Raw genomic sequence first — 19,444 nt, forward strand, 5'->3', positions numbered from 1 at the left:
TGGTGGGGGAAACTAAGAAAAGTCTTTGGCAGAATTAGTTTCTTCAGGCAGTGTGAAATTTTGCATCACATTAAACCTATGCCATGCTGCGTTTATTTTATTTTTTAAAGATTTTATTTCTTAGAGAGAGTAGAGGGGAAGGGAAGGAAAAAGAGGGAGAGAAACATCAATGTGGGAGAGAAACACAGATCTCTTGCCTCTGACACGCCCCCGGCTGGGGATCTGACCCACAACCTAGGCATTGCCCTGACTGGGAATCGAACTGGCGACTGTTTTGCTCTGCACGACTATGCCCAACCCACTGAGCAACACCAACCAGGGCAGTTATGCTGTGTTTAAAGAGAATGGACTGAATATTTTATCCTTTTCATCTGAATTTTGACCTTTTTTAAATTTGAAACAACACAATGAACTAACCTTCCTTTCTTGTGGCAGTGTCAGAACAGACCTCTTCCTTTCAAAGTATCACCTATGTTTCCCTTAGTAAAATTTGCTTTTTCTCTGAGTTCAGACCTATAGGACCTCCACAAAAAGTAAAGCCTCCAATTTAGGGTCATTTCCAGTGGGTTGAGGGCAGAATGGTAGTGGAGCCACAGCAACCACTAGGTGAGTTCCCTTCATGCAATTGCAGATTGACCAAGAACTCATATTCCCAATTACCCAAAGAATTTTATTTTCTAAAACCAATGCTTTTGAGTACTTTTCTGTAGTCAACAAAGATAGTAGGAATATCTAGAAATTTATTAACTAATCATATCAGTAGTTTAATGAATCATTCCTTACCCAGATTCAACAAGCATGTGTCTTTGGAGTGTAGACTAGCAGACAGTATATTTTATATGCAGTCCTAGCAAGGAAGAGGGACATAGGTAAATAAAAGTATCTATCTTTCCAAAGGGAGTTATTTAAGATGTCTATAATAAATATTTTAGTCTTAGGACTCCAGCTTTCCTCTAGGAGTTTGCCTGGAGATTAGAGGAAAGAAGACCTTCAAAGTAGTGCTAGATTTGTTGTTCTCATTGGGACAAAAAAAAAAACAACCCTAACAATATGCAGTATAGCCCTGACTGGAGTGACTCAGTGAGTTGGGCATCATCCCACAGAGCAAAAGAGTCGCCAGTTTGATTCCCTGTCAGGGCACATGCCTGGGTTACAAGCCTGGTCCCCAGCTGGGGCGCATGCAAGAGGCAACTGATCAGTGTTTTTCTTACGTCGATGTTTTTCTCTGTCTTTCTCCTTCCCTTCCCCTCTCTCTAAAACAAATAAATAAAATCTTTTTTAAAAAATGCAGTATAGTAAGCCCTCACTTAACATTGTTGATAGGTTCTACAACTTTAAGAGAAATAATGCATAACCATAGACTAATTAATATAAACAAGAGTTAAGTCCTTACAGCATCTCATCCATGTTACAATGAAATGACATTGAATGAAACGACGTTATTTGAGGACCTGCTGTACTTTCTCACATGCAGGTACAGATTCTGATCTATACCATGCCCCCAAGAGAATGTGTTATATGAGGACTGGCATTTCCAGTATAGGTCCTTGTATTGAACCCTGTCTCCAAAGGAACTGGCTGGTACCCTACTCTCCTTTTCAGCCTGTGGGTATGACGAGGTCATGGGCAGGAAACTTGCTCAGTTCCAACTTTGCTTAAATGATTTTTAAGTATGTGCCCACATTGTTGTAGGCATTGGGGATCAAGGCCTCAGTGCGCAAGACAACACGGTCTGTGGCCTCGTGGAGCCTGCATCCTACTAGAGGACACAGGTGACAGATAAGAAGACTGCAGTGATACCTACTGTGAAGAAAGTAAAGCAAGATAACAAAGAAGCTGAGAGCCTACTATATACTTTGACTGGATAGTCTTCAATGAATAAACGATGTTTTCAGACCTCCTTAATAAGGAGGAAGCAACCGTGAGAAAATGGCAGGGGCAGGGAAGGAGTAGGGCAGCAATATTCCCAACAAAGACAGCTAGTGCAAGTTTCCCCAGGCTGGAGCAACAAGCTCCAGTAAGGAGTCAAGGGAAGGTGGTGTAGGGTGAAGTCCTGGAAGCAGGCAGGGGCCAAGCAAGGGGATGCTCACAGGCCAGAGGAGGCAGCTGGGTCTGAAAGCAATCCCCTGGGCTTGTGTTAACTGGTCACCTGGATTTTATCAAGGAGTAGACTGATACTTGAGAACACAGGATCTGCAGAGCAAGGGTATGAGGAGCAGGTTAGAGATATAAGAGTAAGAAGATGGGACCCTTCAGGATTAATTTAGCATGCAGCTTGTAAATTCTAAACAAATGAGGAGTCGCCATTTCAGAGCTTTTGGTTTAAACTTTTTGCTCAAATTGCTACTCCGTTTTTGTGCGTTGGCCATGTCTCCCTTACCTGCGTGAGGCACCTGGTGTGTAGTAACCAGTGTCTTCGGATGATTCTGAAGACGAGATTATTTCAAGAAGCTACAGTGGCCATTAAATGAGCCTAGAATTTGTTTTCAGAACATCTGAAAACCCAGATCAAACCAGCCTTAACTGTCAGTCAAGCTCTACATAGGCTTCTCTGTTTTCTCTTGTCCATCTTTTATGTTGAGCAGGAGAGTGACCAAAAAGTAGTCAGCAGCAGAGGGAGGAGACTAGAATTTGCATTTACTGAAAACCAGGCAGTGCTAGACTCCTTACATATTATACCTCATTTAATTATCATGACAACACTATGAAGTGGGAATTATTCCACTGATGAGATAGTGGAGATCCCTTGAGATGAGAGTGACTTGCCCAGGGTCACAGAGCATATGATAGACCCGAGTTCAAGTCTGCCACTGGCTGGCTTCTCTAAGCCTGTGGTCTTTGCATTATACTACATGTTTTACTTAAAGTAGCCTTTCCCAAATTATGCTTTCCCAAATTTAACAGATATTAGGCGCAAAAGGGTTCTCTGGACAAGTACCTTTGGGAAATGCTAGGTTAAAGAAAGTTGAACACGTTTCCTTACTATGGAACTTTCCAAAGCCTTTAAGGTGCAGATACACCTTGTGATTTCTCCTTGAGAGAGAGTGTGCTGCATTTTCTAACTTAATTGGATGTATAGACTTTTTTCATGCCTAACTGCCAGAATCAACGTTCTGTGGGGCCTACTTTGGGGAAATCCTGCATTAAACCAACTCAGTAGAAAAAGGGACAAGAGACAGAAAGAAGGATTTCCACTTTGGAGAAACCCAGATGGCCAATAAATATATGAAGAGATGCTCAACTTCATTAGCAATCAGGAAAATGTAAATCAGACCCACAAGGAGACTATGAGACTGACAGAAATTAAGTCCGAGTGCAGCAAGTGTTGGGGAAAAGATGGGCCAACAAGAACACACATACACTTTGCTGGTGGGAGAGTGTCTTGGTATAATGACTTTGCAAAGCAATATGGCATTATCTTGTTAAGTCGGCTGTTCATATACTCTGTGACCTAGCATTCCCATTCCTAGGTATCAGCTTTAGAGGAACTCTTGCATATATGTGTCAGGAGACACGTTCAAAGGTGTTTCTAGTAGCACGGTTCAGAGTAGCAGAACTGAAAAACAACCCAGAAGCCTACCAATGTTGGGATGGATAAATTGAGATATGTCCCCAAGGTGAAATTATATAGCATGGGTGTGCAATCTGGCTAAATACAACAATATAAATGAATATTAGAATTACAACATTGATTAAATGAGGTGGTGCCACCATGTCAGAACATTCTCAATTCACACGGTTCTGGTTTGTGCTGAGGCAAGAACCTTTTGTGCATTCACAAAGACCTCTTTCTGAGTAGAGGTCAGGTTTATGGACACAGCATATGAAATATGAAGTAGCCTAAGGTTCTCCATTTTAGGTAGGTGCACATCCAAAGAAAGAGGATCTAAAAGAAAGAAAAATACACAGCCCCTAAGTCTTACAAGTTCATTTAGGTCTGGGCCTGTTAAGCTGAAGGAAGAGCTGTTGGTCCACCCTGTATTTTGCTGGGCGCTTCCCTTCGGAACCCAGAAGGCCAGTGGTGGTGTGATGCCCGCATCCTAAACAGCCGGGCTCCAGCTTCATTTGCAGCATGAGTGGGCAGGTGCAAGGAGCAGGTCGCCCTTGCTGCCTGGGATGATGGCCGAGACCTGACAGATCTGTTTCTCGCCCGCAGCCCAGTGTGTCTGTTGGCTGTATTCTTGCTTCCCTTGGAAATGTCAGGGAATGACTGGTGTGGGGTCTTGCTTTGCTAAAGAGCAAAAGCAAGGGAGACCTTCTATAGCAAGGTTGAGTGTGTGATCTTTGGGATCTTATAGTCAGGACCTTAAAAATAGGACCCTAATGCAACAGGAAATGCAAGAGACCCTCCCACCTTCCCATCTCCCTTCTGTTTTGTTAATGTGCCTTTCTTTCCCCAGGTGAGAATTTCAGTTTTTACTATGCTGTATACCTGAAAATAATACAATACTAAATGTCTGTTAAAGTTGAAAAAGTATGATTTTTTAATTTTAAAAGAAGTTTATAGTTCTTGGCAAATGAGGCAGTTGGAAGGACAAGCAAACCAACAGCCGACTGGAACCGGCCTTGTCCCCCACCCTCATCTGTGGATAGCGCCAACACTGGCTGCGGTCCCAGGGCTACGTCCAGCCCCTGATGCTTTCCTCTACATTTCTCCTCAGAGAGTACTGGTACCAGCTCTCTGCCCCAGAGTCAGAATTTCTGTTTGTCTAGATGCCAAGTCTCCTTGTGGGTCTGAATTACCACCTGCCCACCTCTGTCCCACCCCCAATTTTATCTTATTAACTTCTTTTTCTTTTTCTTTAGACCAATGAGGCGAGCTCAGAGTCGATAGCATCCTTCCCCAAGCAGGAGATCATGAGTAGCTTTCTGCCGGAAGGAGGGTGTTACGAGCTCCTCACCATCATAGGTAATGTCCAAGTGCTGTCACGACTGTCACGCTCCGGGGTTTGGCTGCAGCTTCCCAGCATCTCCCGGAACGTGTGCCAGAGGCTGTCAGCTACTTGCAGGATTCGTGGTGACACAACTGGCTTTTACGGGTCTTCTTTGGCTTTGTTTTTACAAGTATGGGAAGAGAGGTCGTATTACCAGGAAAGGAACTCTTGCAGTTTTTTCTCTTTGGCTGCACACTTGTGGTGTCCTGGGCCACAGTCAGTCCGAGTGGCTGGCTGAGAAGGAACTAACAGGAGAAAAACCAAGAACTGTCCGCCATGAAAGTAAAAGTAATAAAAGTTTTAACTTGAATTTTCTTTTAAAATCAAGTCTCTTGAAGGAGGAAGAGGACCTTTGTTGGTATTGTCCTTATTGATGGCATTCCTCTTTTCTTGTAGGCAAAGGCTTTGAGGACCTGATGACAGTGAATCTAGCAAGGTACAAACCAACCGGAGAGTACGTGACGGTCCGAAGGGTTAACCTAGAAGCCTGTTCCAACGAGATGGTGACATTCTTGCAGGTAATAAGATGTGAATGTGACATTTGGAGGGTGGGCTCTTAGGTCCAGTAGTAATTACAAAGTGTGTCTTACCTCCGTCTCCTGCAAGTAACTGGCAGGAAATGAAGGTAGACGGAGCCAACAAGTTGTGCACGGTCTCAATGAAGAATCTTGGGCTGTTGGTACTAAGGATTTTGTAATACTGCTCAGCCCAATTTATAGTCCCCTTTTCTCCAGCGAGTCCTTTGTGCTTCATTTATTTATTTTTAGGAGGCTAAGTAAGTAACTTGCCCACAGTCACACGCACTAGTAAGTGGCAGAGGCAGGATTCAAACCCAGGCAGTTCTGTTCCAGGTGGGGGCAACCTGCCCTGCCACGGGTGGCCATCTCGTGGCTCTTAGCGTCCTATTTGCCCGAGGCTCCTTTCTGTTGGAGAAGGAGAGACCGCAGGTCTAACGACTGGCTGCAGACTGAGTTTCTCCTTGGCTGATGGAGGCTTGCTCTGGGAACTCCTTTAGGATTTAGGGCCTGGGTCAGCGTATTTTCAGTATAGGTAGTTGCACCCCCTTCCCTTCTTTATTTACAATGTTTTTCTGAAATCACGCTCATCTGACGGTGCTCTAATACCAGTTCACAGATTCAGAGTAGTTTTGCAGATCGGAGGATGGGACAGAAAGTCAGAGCCAACTGAGTTATTTGGGGAAACACATACCTGACTTTGTCCTAGAGCGTGTCGGACATTCTGTGGAGCAGAACGGGAGGTACTGCCTGTTTGGCCTCAGCTCACATCCCAAAGGCCAGGGCCCTAGAGTTTCTAGAGTTCACTTGTCCAATTTTTTTCACATCTTTTGTCAAAATTAATTTTAAAATTGCATAGGTCTTGCACTTTCTATAGCTGCTCCTAAGGAAACGATCTCTCAGTCTGAAGTTGCTGGAGAAATAGCTTTCCATATTAATAGTTGTCGTTTTCTTGAATGCCTTCTTCCTTTGTTTCTGTTGGCTACGTTTTCCTTTATAAGAGGAAAATATTTCTTGTTTCCTTTTTTTTATCTTCAAGAGTTCTGTGCCTTGACCCTCGAAACTGAGCTAAACTTAGAAGTTCGTAAGTCTTCAGTCAACAGTCTGTTTTCATCACCTCCATGGGGGTGAACTGTGTTGCTAGCAGTTTTCCTGTCTGTGGGGAATTGTTTCTGGAGGCTGTCTGGGATTGGCTGGCAGAGCCAAATGTAGGCAGGGCTGGCAGAGCAGCGCTGCCTTCCCTGCAGAGAGAACAGAGCCAGCTTCTCTCATCCTGGAGGCACCTGCTTAGCCTGCTCTCAGGACTCTGAGAAGAGCATCCAGAAGAAAGTACTAGGTCCCTATATCATTCATGCTGCCACCTTCCTGTAGAGTGTCATTCCTCAGTGCCCCTTGATTCTGACTTCAGCTTACCATTGGTTTCAGGGGGAGCTTCACGTCTCTAAACTCTTCAACCACCCCAATATCCTGCCGTATCAAGCCACCTTTATTGCAGACAACGAGCTATGGGTTGTCACATCATTCATGGCATATGGTGAGTGGGAAAGGGCTGCTGGCAGAGGGGTTCGTTCTGAGAATTCTGTTGTCAGCTGGCTTACGTGCAGTTTCCTTCCCTGTTACTCTTCCCTGTCGCCCTATAATTCTTCTCTTCAGGTTCCGCAAAAGATCTCATCTGTACACACTTCATGGATGGCATGAATGAGCTGGCGATCGCTTACATCCTGCAGGGGGTGCTCAAGGCCCTCGACTACATCCACCACATGGGATACGTACACAGGTGCATTCTGGAGCGCATTCACCCTTTACAGGAGTGGCAGTCTGTGCCCGTGAGCCCTCGAGTAAACACTGGAAGGTTGACCGAAGTTAGTGAAACCAGAGTGTAAATCAGGCTTGGAATTCTGCCCTGGCCTCCAAGTTGGTGGACAGAGCACTTAGCCTGTCGGTGCTGGAGCTGCTGACTTTCTCTTTCCTGAACAACGTGGTCCTGAGTTTTGTATGGGAGGGACAGCTGAGGTGGACTGCGGCACCCCCATCTCACTTCTTCCTTGGGGCACCCAAACCGGTGTGTGCAGCCAGCCCAGAGTTGGCCCTATGCTGAGGGCTGGGGAGAAGAAAGAATGCTCAGTAGATGGTGTCAGGAGACCGGCTCACAGTAGGAAAGGTTATAAAACTGGACCCCTGCCTAATTTCACATACAGAAGATCTCAGAGGGATTAAAGGCCTAAATAAATGTCAGGTGTAAAACCACAGACTTACAAGGAAATGTGAGGAAATATTTTTGAGGCTAAAAGTATAGGAGAACTTCTAAATATTATAGAAGCCCAAGACATAAGACAAAAACTTGATGTATTTGATTATATCAAGGTTAAAGATTTCTCTCCGATAAAGGACCCCTTGAACAAAGCTGAGAAATGGGTGACAGCATGGAAGACGTTAGCTTTGTCTAAATCCATGGAGATTAGTAACGAGGCAGTCTTGGGAATCACCAAGAGAAGGATAGCCAAGTCATAGAGACATGAGTAAAGGATATGAAGTTTATAAAAGAGGAAACCCAAAAGACTAACAGCCATATGAACATACACTCAAATCTAGCAATAATCAGAAAAGCAAATTAGAACAGGAGGATGCCCTGGCTGGTGTGGCTCAGTGGACTGAGCATTGGCCTGTGGACTGAAAGGTTGCTGGTTTGATTCCCAGTCATGGCACATGCCTGGATTGCAGGCCAGGTCCCCAGTTAGGGGCATACAAGAGACAGCGGATCGATGTTTCTCTCACACATCAGTGTTTCTTTGTCTCCTCCCTCCTTTCCCCTCTAAAAATAAATTAAAGAAACAAAACCAAAAACAAGATGTCAGCTTATACAGCAGAGACAAGTGGCATAATTTGGAGGCTGGGTGAGACCCAGTGCGATAAGGAGGTGGGGCCTCCTGTCTGTATAGCAGAAGACGGCCCAACGCAACCAGTCAGGGTCGCTCGGAACCGGGACCATCAGTGCTGCCTCTGGGTGTGCACTGCGAAGAAATCCTCACACACGCCCACTGGGGCCGTGTACGCAATGTCATTGTTCATATTCATGGTGGGAGACAGTGCGAGTGTCCCGTGCTGGAAGAGTGGATGAGTAAGTGTTAGGCCCCGCCCCAGAGTGTAGGTGGCAATTAGAGGCAAAGATGAGGTGTACGCAGATGGCAGCATGGATGGATCTCAAAACAGAACTTAGAGACAACGGAAGAATGGGATGCGTAACACAGTAGCACTAGGTAAATTAAAAATACATGCAAACAAAACAATGACACACTTGACAAGAATACACAAAAAGTACAGGTCACCGGTAGTAGGTAGTAGGGGAAGTAGTGGTCTGTGAGCATAAAAGAACTTTAACAAAGTATAAATATGTTTTAAAATCTGGTGATATGTAAGTGGGGTCATGTTATTTTCTTTTTTTTGTATATTTTTCAAACTCACAAAAATATATTTGTATATATAATATGTATATACATGTGTATAATACATATACACACACACGCACGGCCAGGGAAACAGCTGACTGGATCTAGTGTGTAAAGACCAAAGGTTTGCGGTGGAAGGGGCTCCTGCCACCCCATGACAGCCTTCTCCCACCATGTGACCCGCCCCAGGAGTGTGAAAGCCAGCCACATTCTGATCTCCGTGGATGGGAAGGTCTACCTGTCCGGTTTACGCAGCAACCTCAGCATGATCAGCCACGGGCAGCGGCAACGTGTGGTCCACGATTTTCCCAAGTACAGTATCAAGGTTCTGCCTTGGCTCAGCCCGGAGGTCCTCCAGCAGGTCTGCACCAGGTCCCGATGAGCCCCAACCCCACCACCTTGTGATTTCCCAAGGGAGCCTTCAGGACTTTCCTGGGGTGGGGTGTTCTCTGCGTCCATCCGAGTGCAGTACGGGCTCCTGGAGGGAGGCTTTCCTGTTGACAGACCTGGGAGGCCTCTCGCACGGGTATGATGTGTCCCTGGCAGGTGGAGTCGTTCCCCCTCTGTGGAGTCCCAAACTGTGCCTGACACTATTGCAGCTCCCTTCAGAGATCTCCGCTTCTTGTGGGAAAGGAGCATTCGGCACACTCTCCGTCCCTCCACTCACAGGAGCGCGGGCCCCACACTTCCCCCTGCTTGTTGCATAGCACCACCACACAGGCGGTTCTCCCACGGAGCCGTCCCCTTCAGTGGTGTAGCAAAGAGGGTCTTAGCAGATGGTCCTGATTTGGGGACATTCTTTCCCTCTCCTCAGTATTTGCTCTACCCTGTTCTTAGAACAATGACCAAGGCTAAAGTGGAGTTACGTGTGGCATTTTTCTCCCAACTTAGAATCTTCAGGGTTATGATGCCAAGTCTGACATCTACAGTGTGGGAATCACAGCCTGTGAGCTGGCCAACGGCCATGTGCCCTTTAAGGACATGCCTGCCACCCAGGTAAGCCTACAGCCCAGCGCTTGCTTGCCTGCCTGCCTGCCTGCCTGTCCTCCTTCCACAAGTGCTCACTGAGTACGTGCCACACTCAGGACACCCGCCAGGGATCTTCAGATGAGAGACAGTTTCTTCCTTCAAGAGCTCACCCAGGATGATGCTTTCGTAACTGTTGACTTCTGCGTGATACTTGCTGTGCCAGTGGGGGCCGGGGGAGGGAGCTCAGGGGCAGGCCCGCTGCAGCGATTGCAGGGCCTGGCATGGAGGTGGAAGGGAGGCCCGCAGACCGGGTGTCTATTGAAAATGTGCAAATCAAGCTCACATATTTTTATAACTTTATGAAATACGTCATCTCCCTACCTTGATAAATTTACATGGAAAACCAGTTTCTCATTTAGAATTCTCAGACATCTGTTCACATCCCTTACAATAGACCCAGGGAAGAGGCCTATCAAGTCAGGCTTTATGAAGTCCAAGAAGTAGACTTGGGTCATTGGGGCAAAGATTGCCTGGGTCCCAGGTACCTGGGACATGATCTGGAACAGGGAGGGATGGGAGCAGGGTTGCACAGTCTGAGTGAGCCTCTCCCTTGAACCACAGCCGCTTGCCCTGTGGGGAGGAGGGCAGCTCGGGAATGGCCAAAGGGAACCCTGCAGAGCAGGGGGCCTGGGAGGCTTCTGGGAAGGGGTGGCTTGAGTCTTGAAGGTAAATAGGAATTAACTGAAGAATGGCAGCTAGAAGAAACTCTTTTAGGCAGAGGAAACAGCGTGTGCAAAGACCCAGAGTCAAGAAAGAACGGGATCTTGGCAACAGCAAGTTGTGGTAAATGGCTGAAGTACAGGTGCACCTGGGGCCGGGCAGAGTGATGTGGCTGGAGGAGGGAGCTAGGGCAGACCACGGCTTCGTGTGCCATGCCAGGATATCTGGTTCCTGTCGCAAAGCATGCGGAGAGTCACTGAAGGCTTTTAGGCACAGGAGTGATAGCATCAGATCTACAATGTATTTGAGGAAGATCACTCCAACAGGTGCATTAGATCTGGTAGACTAGGAGGGTGTGGCAACCTTGGAATCTAGAAAACCTAACTATAAGGCACTAACAGAAAGATGCTCAGGAGAGAATTCAAAGGCTATTTAAGGTGAATAAGAGGTTCAGATCCAGAAACAGCACGGTCCAATAGAATTTTCTGAAATGACATAAATGTTCTATATCTGCATTGTCCAATATGGTAGCCACTAGCCACCTGTGGCTATTAGGCATGTGAAATGTGGCCAGTGAGACTGAGGAACTGAGTTTTAAACCTAAGTTAAATTCATTTAAAAATAAAGAGCCACTTGTGGCGAGTGGCTACTATAGTATCACAGCTCCTGAGAGATTTCCAGGGTTCTGGCTCTGACAGAGCAATCCCTGGGGACTGGAACAGCGATCCCCGGCATGGGGCTGCTTCTACATGTGCCGAGGCTGAGGGCTTTCAGGCAGGCTGCCCAAGCTTTGCCTGTCCCTGTGCATCCTGCTCCCGTGCAGCCTGCCACGGGGACAGCCCAGGATGTGGCACTACAGGTGCAGCCTGATAGACCCCATCAGACCCACCTGGGCTTGGCAGATTGGGGCTGGGCTTCAAAGAAAGCCAGCCAGCTGCTGCCTTCACCCTAGGGTGAGGTCCCACAGTTAAAAGGATCTGATGTCTTATAAAGGGGAGGAGGCTGTGAGCCCCTTCCCTCTAGCCATGGTGAAGGGGCCACTGTTTTGCAGCCCCTTTCCAACACCCTAGCTAGGGTGTGGCTGCCAAGCCAGTGGCCAGCACTCCTTTGGAAAAGTTATTTATTCTACTTCTGTCCTTTCTCTACTCCCCCAAATCACGTTTGTATGTTGGGAAAAGTGTATTTGTGAAGAAACTCTCTAGGCCTCCAGCCCAGTCCTGGCTCTGTCCTCTCCAGATGCTGCTGGAGAAACTGAACGGCACCGTGCCCTGCCTGTTGGACACCAGCACCATCCCCGCCGAGGAGCTGACCATGAGCACCTCACGCTCGGCAGCCAACTCTGGCCTCAACGAGAGCCTGGCCACCAGCACCCCCAGGACCTCCAATGGTGACTCGCTGTCCCACCCCTATCACCGAACCTTTTCCCCCCACTTCCACCACTTCGTGGAGCAGTGCCTTCAGCGCAACCCAGACGTAAGGTGCTTCTGCTGGGCTGGGGGTGGCCCTTCCAGGGAGCAGTGGGGGCTCTGGGTTTAAGGCAGGGTTTGAGAGGATGCATCTGTCCTGTAAAAGTCTGGGTTCCCCAGAGGAGTCCAGAGCCCCCATAGCAAGAGGGGTCGGCCCAAGGGTTTGCTAAGAAGCCAGGCTAAGCAGCTCTGGCTGCTTTTCTTAGTGAGCTGAGGGAAGAAGCAGAGGGGCACTTGGGGTGAAGTATAAGAAACAGGATTTTGGAAGTTGGGGGCCCAGGGTGATGCTGGTCTCCCTCCCTCCCTCTCTGCAGACCCAGTGCCAGCACCCTCCTGAACCATTCCTTTTTCAAGCAGGTACAGTAGCATTTTCCTGAAGCCCCTTGTTTTCTTGCCTGTGGTTTCAACTCCCCCAGTCCCCTTAGCTTTGGGGTTTTTAGGGTGTTCTCTCCTCTTCAAATCAAAGAAATGACCATTTTCTGAAGCCCCTTGAAGGTGCTGCTTTTTCCGCTTATAGGAACTCTTGACTCCAAAGGCCCATCTGTCACTGGGCTCCTTGCTCCGTGATGTCCTGGGACCCAGAGTGACAGGATCCATCCCCACTCTCTCTCCTCCCCCAGATCAAGCGACGCGCCTCAGAGGCTTTGCCTGAGTTACTTCGGCCCGTCAACCCAATCACCAATTTTGAGGGCAGCCAGTCTCAGGATCACAGTGGAATCTTTGGCCTAGTAACAAACTTGGAAGAGCTGGAGGTGGAAGACTGGGAGTTCTGAGTCTCTGGAGAAGGTGCTCACCTCCCAGCATGGGATGGACGTGGGAGCCTCTGGGGCCCTTCCTGAGTGCTGGCCACACTCCCGTCCTTCAGGAGCAGATTGGGTAGAGAGGGCATTTCTGCTCAGAGAGGTGCCTGCTTGCTGACCGGAGAGAAGTTCCTGGAGAGAAACTTCTCTACTGCTCCAAGGCATCTGAGACACAAGGGATCCGGACGGGCCAGAAAGCTGACATTCCCAGCCCAGGGAGCTCTGGCGGCCTCTTCAGAAGGAAGAGAAGCTGGCCCTTGGGGGCTGAAGTTCAAGTCTGGGGTTTGACTCACTGACACAGGGAACTCTGTGACTTCCTCTTCTCACTCTTGTTCTCCTACCAGCCAGATTCCATTCTTTTCCAGTGCCCTCAGATCCTGTGGGTCCACAGAGAGGCAAGCAGTAGGCAATCTGTGCCCTCTCTCCTCTGACCTCTCCCTGATAACTGGAGGGAAGGGCATTTGTTTTCCTTTTTAAGCATCAGGTTAAAGCTGGGGCAGTTCGTCCTGATCCTTGTTATCGCTTGGGCCCTGACACCTGAAACCTGCCATACTTCGTCTGCATAGAGCATTTCTTTCCCACCCAGAGTCCATCCATCTTACTGCCTCCTGCCGCTGCCTCGGTGCTTCCTCTGAGGGCCATGGTGTCTCACCTAGCCAGGGGGCTCACATCCTTGTGCCGTGTTAGTTCTGTTGCCAGAACACATTAAAATGTTCAGAGCCCCCTCTGGAGAGTGGCCACACAGGCTCAAACGCGTCTCACTCCACCCCGGGGTCCACCGTTCGAGGGCAGCCCCGCGAGTGCTCATGGGAGCGCAGCAGTGACTTGTCAGTGGACAGACAGCCTCACAACACACCAGTTCTTTTGTTTACGTGTGTGAATATGCATTTACACTCACCCGAGGACACTTTTTCATTGCTTTTAGAAATGAAGGGAGAGAAACATCGATGGGTTGTCTCCCAGACGCAACCCGGCTGGGGATCAAACCCTCAACTTAGACAGGGAATCGAACCTGCAGGGACTCCAACCAACTGAACCACACTGGCCAGGGCATGCCAGTTCTGTCAACACCCATAATAGACTCGGCTGGTGGGAGCATTGTCCCATAACTGTAAAAGGGCTGTGGTTTTGATTCCCAGTCAGGGCGCACCTAGGTTGCAGCTTTGATCCCCGTTTGGGGGCCCATACAAGAGGCGACCATTGATCTATGTTTCTCTTCCTCTTCCTCCCTCCCTCCCCTCTAAAATAAATAAGCATGTAGTCAGGTGAGGATTAAATAAAACACATAATAGATTTGTCTCTTAACTGTCTAAAATTTAGAGACTATTAACATTAATGTGTGGCCATCAGAATACTTTGGTTTTGGAAAGGTCTGCCACCTGCAGGCTGTGGGTCACATGCAGCTTAGGATGGCTATGAAGGCCACCCAATGCAAAATCATGAATTTACTTAAAACACCGTGAGATTTTTGTGGGTGCGTGATTACATATCACAGTGTATTTAACATGTGGCCCAAGACAACTCTTCCAGTGTGGCCCAGAGACGCTGAAAGCCTGGACACCCCGACAGGTGCCAGAGACCAGCCCCTCTGCAGGGCCACCTCTGGGCCACCAGGAGTCCAGGCAGAAGATGCTCACCTTTGGCAGGAAAGGGGGTGGAGGGTTTTTTTTTTTGTAACATGACTTGTGGTGTCTCCTTACCACTGGAACTAATACCAGAAGAGCAGGTAACCTAAGAACCAGACCGGCGCCCTGCCCTATCATGCTGGCTGGCAGCCAGAGAGGCCAGGCCAGGGGGGGACTCCAACCTGGGTCTCCGAGGTGCTTCCTGCCTGCGTGTGCCGCAGCTTGGCACCTGCCTCCCCGTCCCTCTGGCCAGGGGCCCTGCTCTGGGTGAGGCACTTCAAATGTCAGGTTAAGGAAGTGCCCCTCCTTCCCTGAAGCTGTCAAATGTTCTCACTTTCCCTTTCCTCAGAAATTGTAACACCGATTTAAAAAATAACAAAATGGCCTTGGCCAGTATGGCTCAATTGCTTAGAGATTGCTTGGAGTGGCGACGGGAAGATCAAAGGGTTGTGGGTTCAATTCCCGGTCAGGGCACTTACCCAGGTTATGGATTCAATCCCCAGTCAGGGCGCACATGAAAAGGCAGCCAATCAATGTTTCTCACATTGGTGTTTTTCTGTTTCTCCCTTCCTCTTTTTGAAAGCAATGAAAAAATGTCCTCAGGTGATGAGGATAAAAATAAAGAACGAACGAAACCTTGGGCAGTTACAGGGGTTGATGTGAAAGAATGACTCCAACCCCAAGGTGGGGTGGGGAGACCTGAAATGCAGTGAGAAGGCCAGGTCACATTTATTTTCAACTCTCCTCTCCTCTGCCCAGCTCATTTTTTTTCCTTTAAACCTCAAGTTCCCTTTTCTTAACATCATCATCAGACGGTTTACTTGGCCTGTAAACTGCTTTCTTCACCTTGTCAGCTCCTTTTGCTGGCTCTGGCAGCCGCCTGCAGTTCAGCCCACGGACTGCCCCGGGCCGGGCAAGGGGGCCTCAGGGTTGGGGCTGGGCCGCTGCTTCTGCCCCAGGGCTTCACCCTTCTGAAATCACTACCGCCCCCTTTGAGAATCTGATGACGGGTGTGAAAACTCGGCCTGAAGTTTCTCACACACACCCCATCCGGGCAGCCCTCAGGCCTGCAGCTCAACCCGAACACAAACCCCCCGGAGAGGCGCGGGAGGCTGCGGAGAAGCGGAACGCAGGGTGGGAGAGCTGAGTGGGCCAGGTGCGGCCGCCGCGCTGTTCTGCTCCCGGGCGAGTGTGTGGGCCGCGCTCCGGGGCCGCTAGTTCTATTCCTGCACCGTGTGGGCACACGCCGTGTTCAGGGCTGTGCTTCGAGAAACAGCTTCCATCCCGGGGGCAGGCAGGGCTTTGCAGTCCCGGGTGCCCGGCAGGCCCCCTACCCTCCAGGCAGAGGCCCGTCCAGGAGGCTGCTCCGGCCTGTTTCCCGCGCAGCGAGGCTCTGCCCCACGTGAAGGATGGCCGCCTGTCTCTCGGGCGCCTGCCTCAGACCCGTCGTGGGGGGGCCGGGCAGCGGGGCGCCGGCTCGAAGCAGGGAGTGAACGGTCGAGTCGAGTCGGGGCGCTTCTCACCCGGCCCGCGTCACCAGCCCCATTACAGGGAACGGATCACTGCAGACTCCAGGACTCGCTCCCTTGCCTCCGGTGAGGGTTGGGCGCACCGAGGTTTGCTCGCCTTGATGGAAATCTCTCTCCCTGAAAGGGGTGTCCTGACGCCTGGCAGGGCACATGCCCGCAAGGGCCGGGGTGACTAACCCCACAAAATCTGGCCACAGAAACGCTTTCGGAGAGCAAGTACTCTGGGACACCTAAGGCAGCAGCTTCCCGGGCCCCTAGTCTTGAGGGTCGCAGGAGATGGCGCTATGGGGTGGTGGTCCCCCCGGACCCTCGTGCAGGCCGACCCTGCGGAGAGTGGGCAGGTGAAGGTGACTGAACACCGAGGTCCCAGAGCCCTCCGTGAGGCGCAGGCTCTACCTCGGAGCCCCGCGGCCGCGCGTGGCGGGACCGCACGCCCCAGCCACCGCTGTCATCTTCCTCGGCAGCCCTGCACGCGGAGCAACCCCAGGGGGCGTGGGAGCCACTGGCACAGGCCGGGCCTCCCGGGCGGTCCCCGCGGGGTCTATCAGGCTGCAGGGCCCACGGAACTCCGGGAAGAAAGGAGGCCGTCGGGCCTGCGCCCTCCAAGGCCAACTAGGGGAAACTGAGGCAGCAGGCCCAGGCGAAGCCCGGTACTCCCCTTCTGCCGAAGGAGCCTCGCCGGGAGCGCTTTTTGCCCTGCGACCCCAGGCGTCTCGTCCCGGACTCATCCCCGCCCTGAGGCTCGTAGTGCAGGGCCCCGGGGCTCCCGTCCCTGCCTCCCCCTAGGGGGCGGGCGGGCCGAGCGGCCCGTTCTCTGGGGCCCGCGAGCGCGGGGCCTGAGGGGAGGTGCGGGGCGCCGCGAGCGGGCGTTGGGGCGGGGGGCAGACAAAGGCGGGGACCGCGAGCGAGGGAGCGAGGGGAAGACAAAGCGCAGAGGGGGTCGGCGGCGGCGCCGGGCGCGGCGGAGCCAATGGGCGGGCGCGAGGCGGGGGCCGGCGGGGGCGGCGCCGCGATAAGGCGGCGGCGGCGGCGTCGGCTCGGGGACCACAGGCAGGCGGCGGCAGCTCGCACCCGCGCCCACTTCGCACTCGAGGCGCCCCCCGGAGACCAACCCCCGCCCGGCGGCCCAGGCCGGGACCCGGTGAGATACGCGGGCGTGTGGCTGGAGGAAGGGGTCTGCAGCCGGTTCGCAAATCAGGGCGCCTAGGTGGGGGCTGCGGGAGCCGCCTCTCCGGGGTCCCCAGAGCGCTTCTGCTTGTCGCTGCCGCCCGGGCCCTGAGGCTAGCGGCTGGCCTTCGGGCGGGCCTCCAGGCGGGAACGGGGCCAAGAACCCCCTCGGCTGGGCCCGCGGGGGGCCCCGGTGTGGGGCCGGTCCACGCGGGTCTGGGGGCCGAGGCGCGGGGCTGCCGGACAGCGCTGTCCAGAGGCTGGGTCAGCCGAGCTGTGGGCGCCCCCGGCCTCGGCGCCCTCGGCCCTGGGCTGGGCTGCGTAGGGTTGGGGTCAGGCCAGGGCAGCGGGTTGTCGCCGCGGCCCTGCCCCGCCCGCCCTCTCCTGACCTTTCTCACCCCACCCCCACCGCATGCGGGGTCCTGGTCCTCGGGGCGCTCTGGGCGGCTGCGGAGCAGCCCCCGTCTTCACCCGCTGTGTTCATCCCCCGATACACGTTTCCACTCAGGGACCCCTGGCCCTTGGGGAGCAGCGTGGGGGGCGGGCGGGAGAAGGGGGAGGTGGGTGAGGGCGGAAGTGGCAAGACCCAGAGCAACAGGAAATGACTTAGAAAAAGTCCCAACCACAGCCCCCAGCCCCCTGCTTGTAAACACCCCCACCCCCACCCTGCTGGCTGGGGAAGGACTTGTGGGGCCCAACCGACCGACTTCCCCTTGCAGAACCCAGCGGGTGCCGCGTCTCCACCCAGGCCTCCATCACTTCCAACCAGCCATGTTCCAGGCTGCAGGAGCCGCCCAGGCCACCCCCTCTCCTGTAGGTGATCAGCCGGGTGGGAGGACACCCCGACCAGGTGTCTGGCTTGGGGATGAAGGGGTGAGGAGCGGTGTGTTTGCCTACCACCCTTTGCCCCTTTCCCCTTGAGTGCCCCTGGGAGCTGGGCTGGTGACCCCAGTGAAGGTCTGGGGCATCTCTCTGCTGCCCCTGCCCTGACTGGCCCTCTCCCCTCAGGAAGCCAAAGGCGGTTGTGGCCCCAGCACCGTTCAGCGCTCCAAGGTAGGGCCGTGAGAGTGGGGTGTAGGGGGAGGAAGGGATGGGCGCTGGTCAGACCCCTGGCTGAGTCTCTCCCCTCGACAGTCCTTCAGCCTTCGCGCCCAGGTGAAGGAGACTTGTGCTGCCTGCCAGAAGACCGTGTACCCCATGGAGCGGCTGGTGGCAGACAAGCTCATTTTCCACAACTCTTGCTTCTGCTGCAAGCACTGTCACACCAAGCTGAGGTGCGCCTTTGCCCTGCCCTGGCCCTTGCCCTCGCCCTCGCCCTCACCTGCCAGCCCTGACCTGACCTGACCACAGCTGTTCTGCCTCTGCAGCCTGGGCAGTTACGCGGCACTGCACGGGGAATTTTACTGCAAGCCCCACTTTCAGCAGCTGTTTAAGAGCAAAGGCAACTACGATGAAGGCTTCGGCCGAAAGCAGCACAAGGAGCTCTGGGCCCACAAGGAGGTGGACACCAGCACCAAGACAGCCTGAGGCCCTCTGACCATCCATTCCCTCTGTAGAGGGCCTGCAGCAGGATGGTGGGAAGTGTGGGAAGGAGATCGGACCTGGGCTTGGGTGGGGAGGCAGGGTGGGAATGGGATGAGGCTGTTTTGCTCAGGCAGAGGGTTACAGGGGCAGGGCTCTGCTCCAGGATTCCTTCTTTCTCAGTGGGTTGGGATTTGGGAACCAGGATTAGAGGGTTGCCCACCACCCTGCTCCCTGCTTCCTGCTTCTTTCAGCCTACCCAACCTCACCCCCTGGCTCCCTTGGAGGCCCCCAAGCCCAGCTTCCTTATCTAGGTGCCTTTTCTCCAACTAGGAGTCAGCATGTTCCCCTCAGGGTCCTAAGCTCCCTCACTGCCACCTGGGGTCCTGTGTGGCCCCCATGTCTCCCCATCTACCTCTGCCCTTAGCCTGGTTCTGAGCCATGGAGACTTTGGAGGAAGGAGAGGCAGCATGCCTTCTGCTGGGCCTCAGAATGCCCACCAGGGCTCCGTGGGGGAGGGGAGGGGAAGTGAAGCAGCCCTGCCCTCCCTGCGAAGCAAGGCAGGGCAGGCCCCAGTGGGGCTTGGGACCATCTCGCACCACTGGCATCGAGCAACAGAAGCTAAAGCACCTGCCAGCTTGAGAGCCAGAGACTGGCAGCAGCCACACTCCCTTCTCTCCTGTTTCTGCTGGTTCTGTTGTGATCAACCCTGTTTTAAACATGTTTCAACGGATCCTGACTCTGTATTATGT

The 19,444-nt window shown here is 52.2% G+C and overlaps 2 protein-coding genes across 13 annotated transcripts in view; both read left to right on the forward strand.

Moving 5' to 3' along the window:
* STRADA (STE20 related adaptor alpha) overlaps window positions 1–14,155 on the forward strand; it is a 31,364-nt gene extending 17,209 nt beyond the window's left edge. For all 11 annotated transcript variants that reach the window (XM_045837439.1, XM_045837443.1, XM_045837445.1 and 8 more), the window contains 9 exons: window positions 4,807–4,909; window positions 5,331–5,452; window positions 6,875–6,983; window positions 7,103–7,226; window positions 9,085–9,256; window positions 9,787–9,891; window positions 11,821–12,062; window positions 12,365–12,407; window positions 12,671–14,155. In XM_045837439.1, the coding sequence (XP_045693395.1) occupies window positions 4,807–4,909; window positions 5,331–5,452; window positions 6,875–6,983; window positions 7,103–7,226; window positions 9,085–9,256; window positions 9,787–9,891; window positions 11,821–12,062; window positions 12,365–12,407; window positions 12,671–12,823 (1,173 nt within the window). In that variant the 3' untranslated portion in view covers window positions 12,824–14,155. The remainder of the gene's footprint in view (window positions 1–4,806; window positions 4,910–5,330; window positions 5,453–6,874; window positions 6,984–7,102; window positions 7,227–9,084; window positions 9,257–9,786; window positions 9,892–11,820; window positions 12,063–12,364; window positions 12,408–12,670) is intronic.
* A 2,851-nt stretch (window positions 14,156–17,006) lies between these two features.
* LIMD2 (LIM domain containing 2) lies at window positions 17,007–19,425 on the forward strand. 2 transcript variants are annotated; one of them, XM_045836011.1, is made up of 5 exons: window positions 17,007–17,145; window positions 17,891–18,044; window positions 18,180–18,224; window positions 18,306–18,445; window positions 18,539–19,425. In XM_045836011.1, exons 2-5 carry the CDS (start codon window positions 17,943–17,945, stop codon window positions 18,696–18,698), a joined length of 447 nt encoding a protein of 148 aa, XP_045691967.1. In that variant the 5' UTR covers window positions 17,007–17,145; window positions 17,891–17,942; the 3' UTR covers window positions 18,699–19,425. The 2 variants fall into 2 exon arrangements, with proteins under 2 accessions (XP_045691967.1, XP_045691968.1); XM_045836012.1 differs by having other exon boundaries at window positions 17,891–17,984.
* The last annotated feature ends 19 nt before the right edge of the window (window positions 19,426–19,444 follow it).

This window comes from Phyllostomus hastatus, unplaced genomic scaffold (genome assembly GCF_019186645.2).
Source record: "Phyllostomus hastatus isolate PE091 unplaced genomic scaffold, TTU_PhHast_1.1 phas_contig_210, whole genome shotgun sequence".
NCBI classification, from domain to species: Eukaryota; Metazoa; Chordata; class Mammalia; order Chiroptera; family Phyllostomidae; genus Phyllostomus; species Phyllostomus hastatus.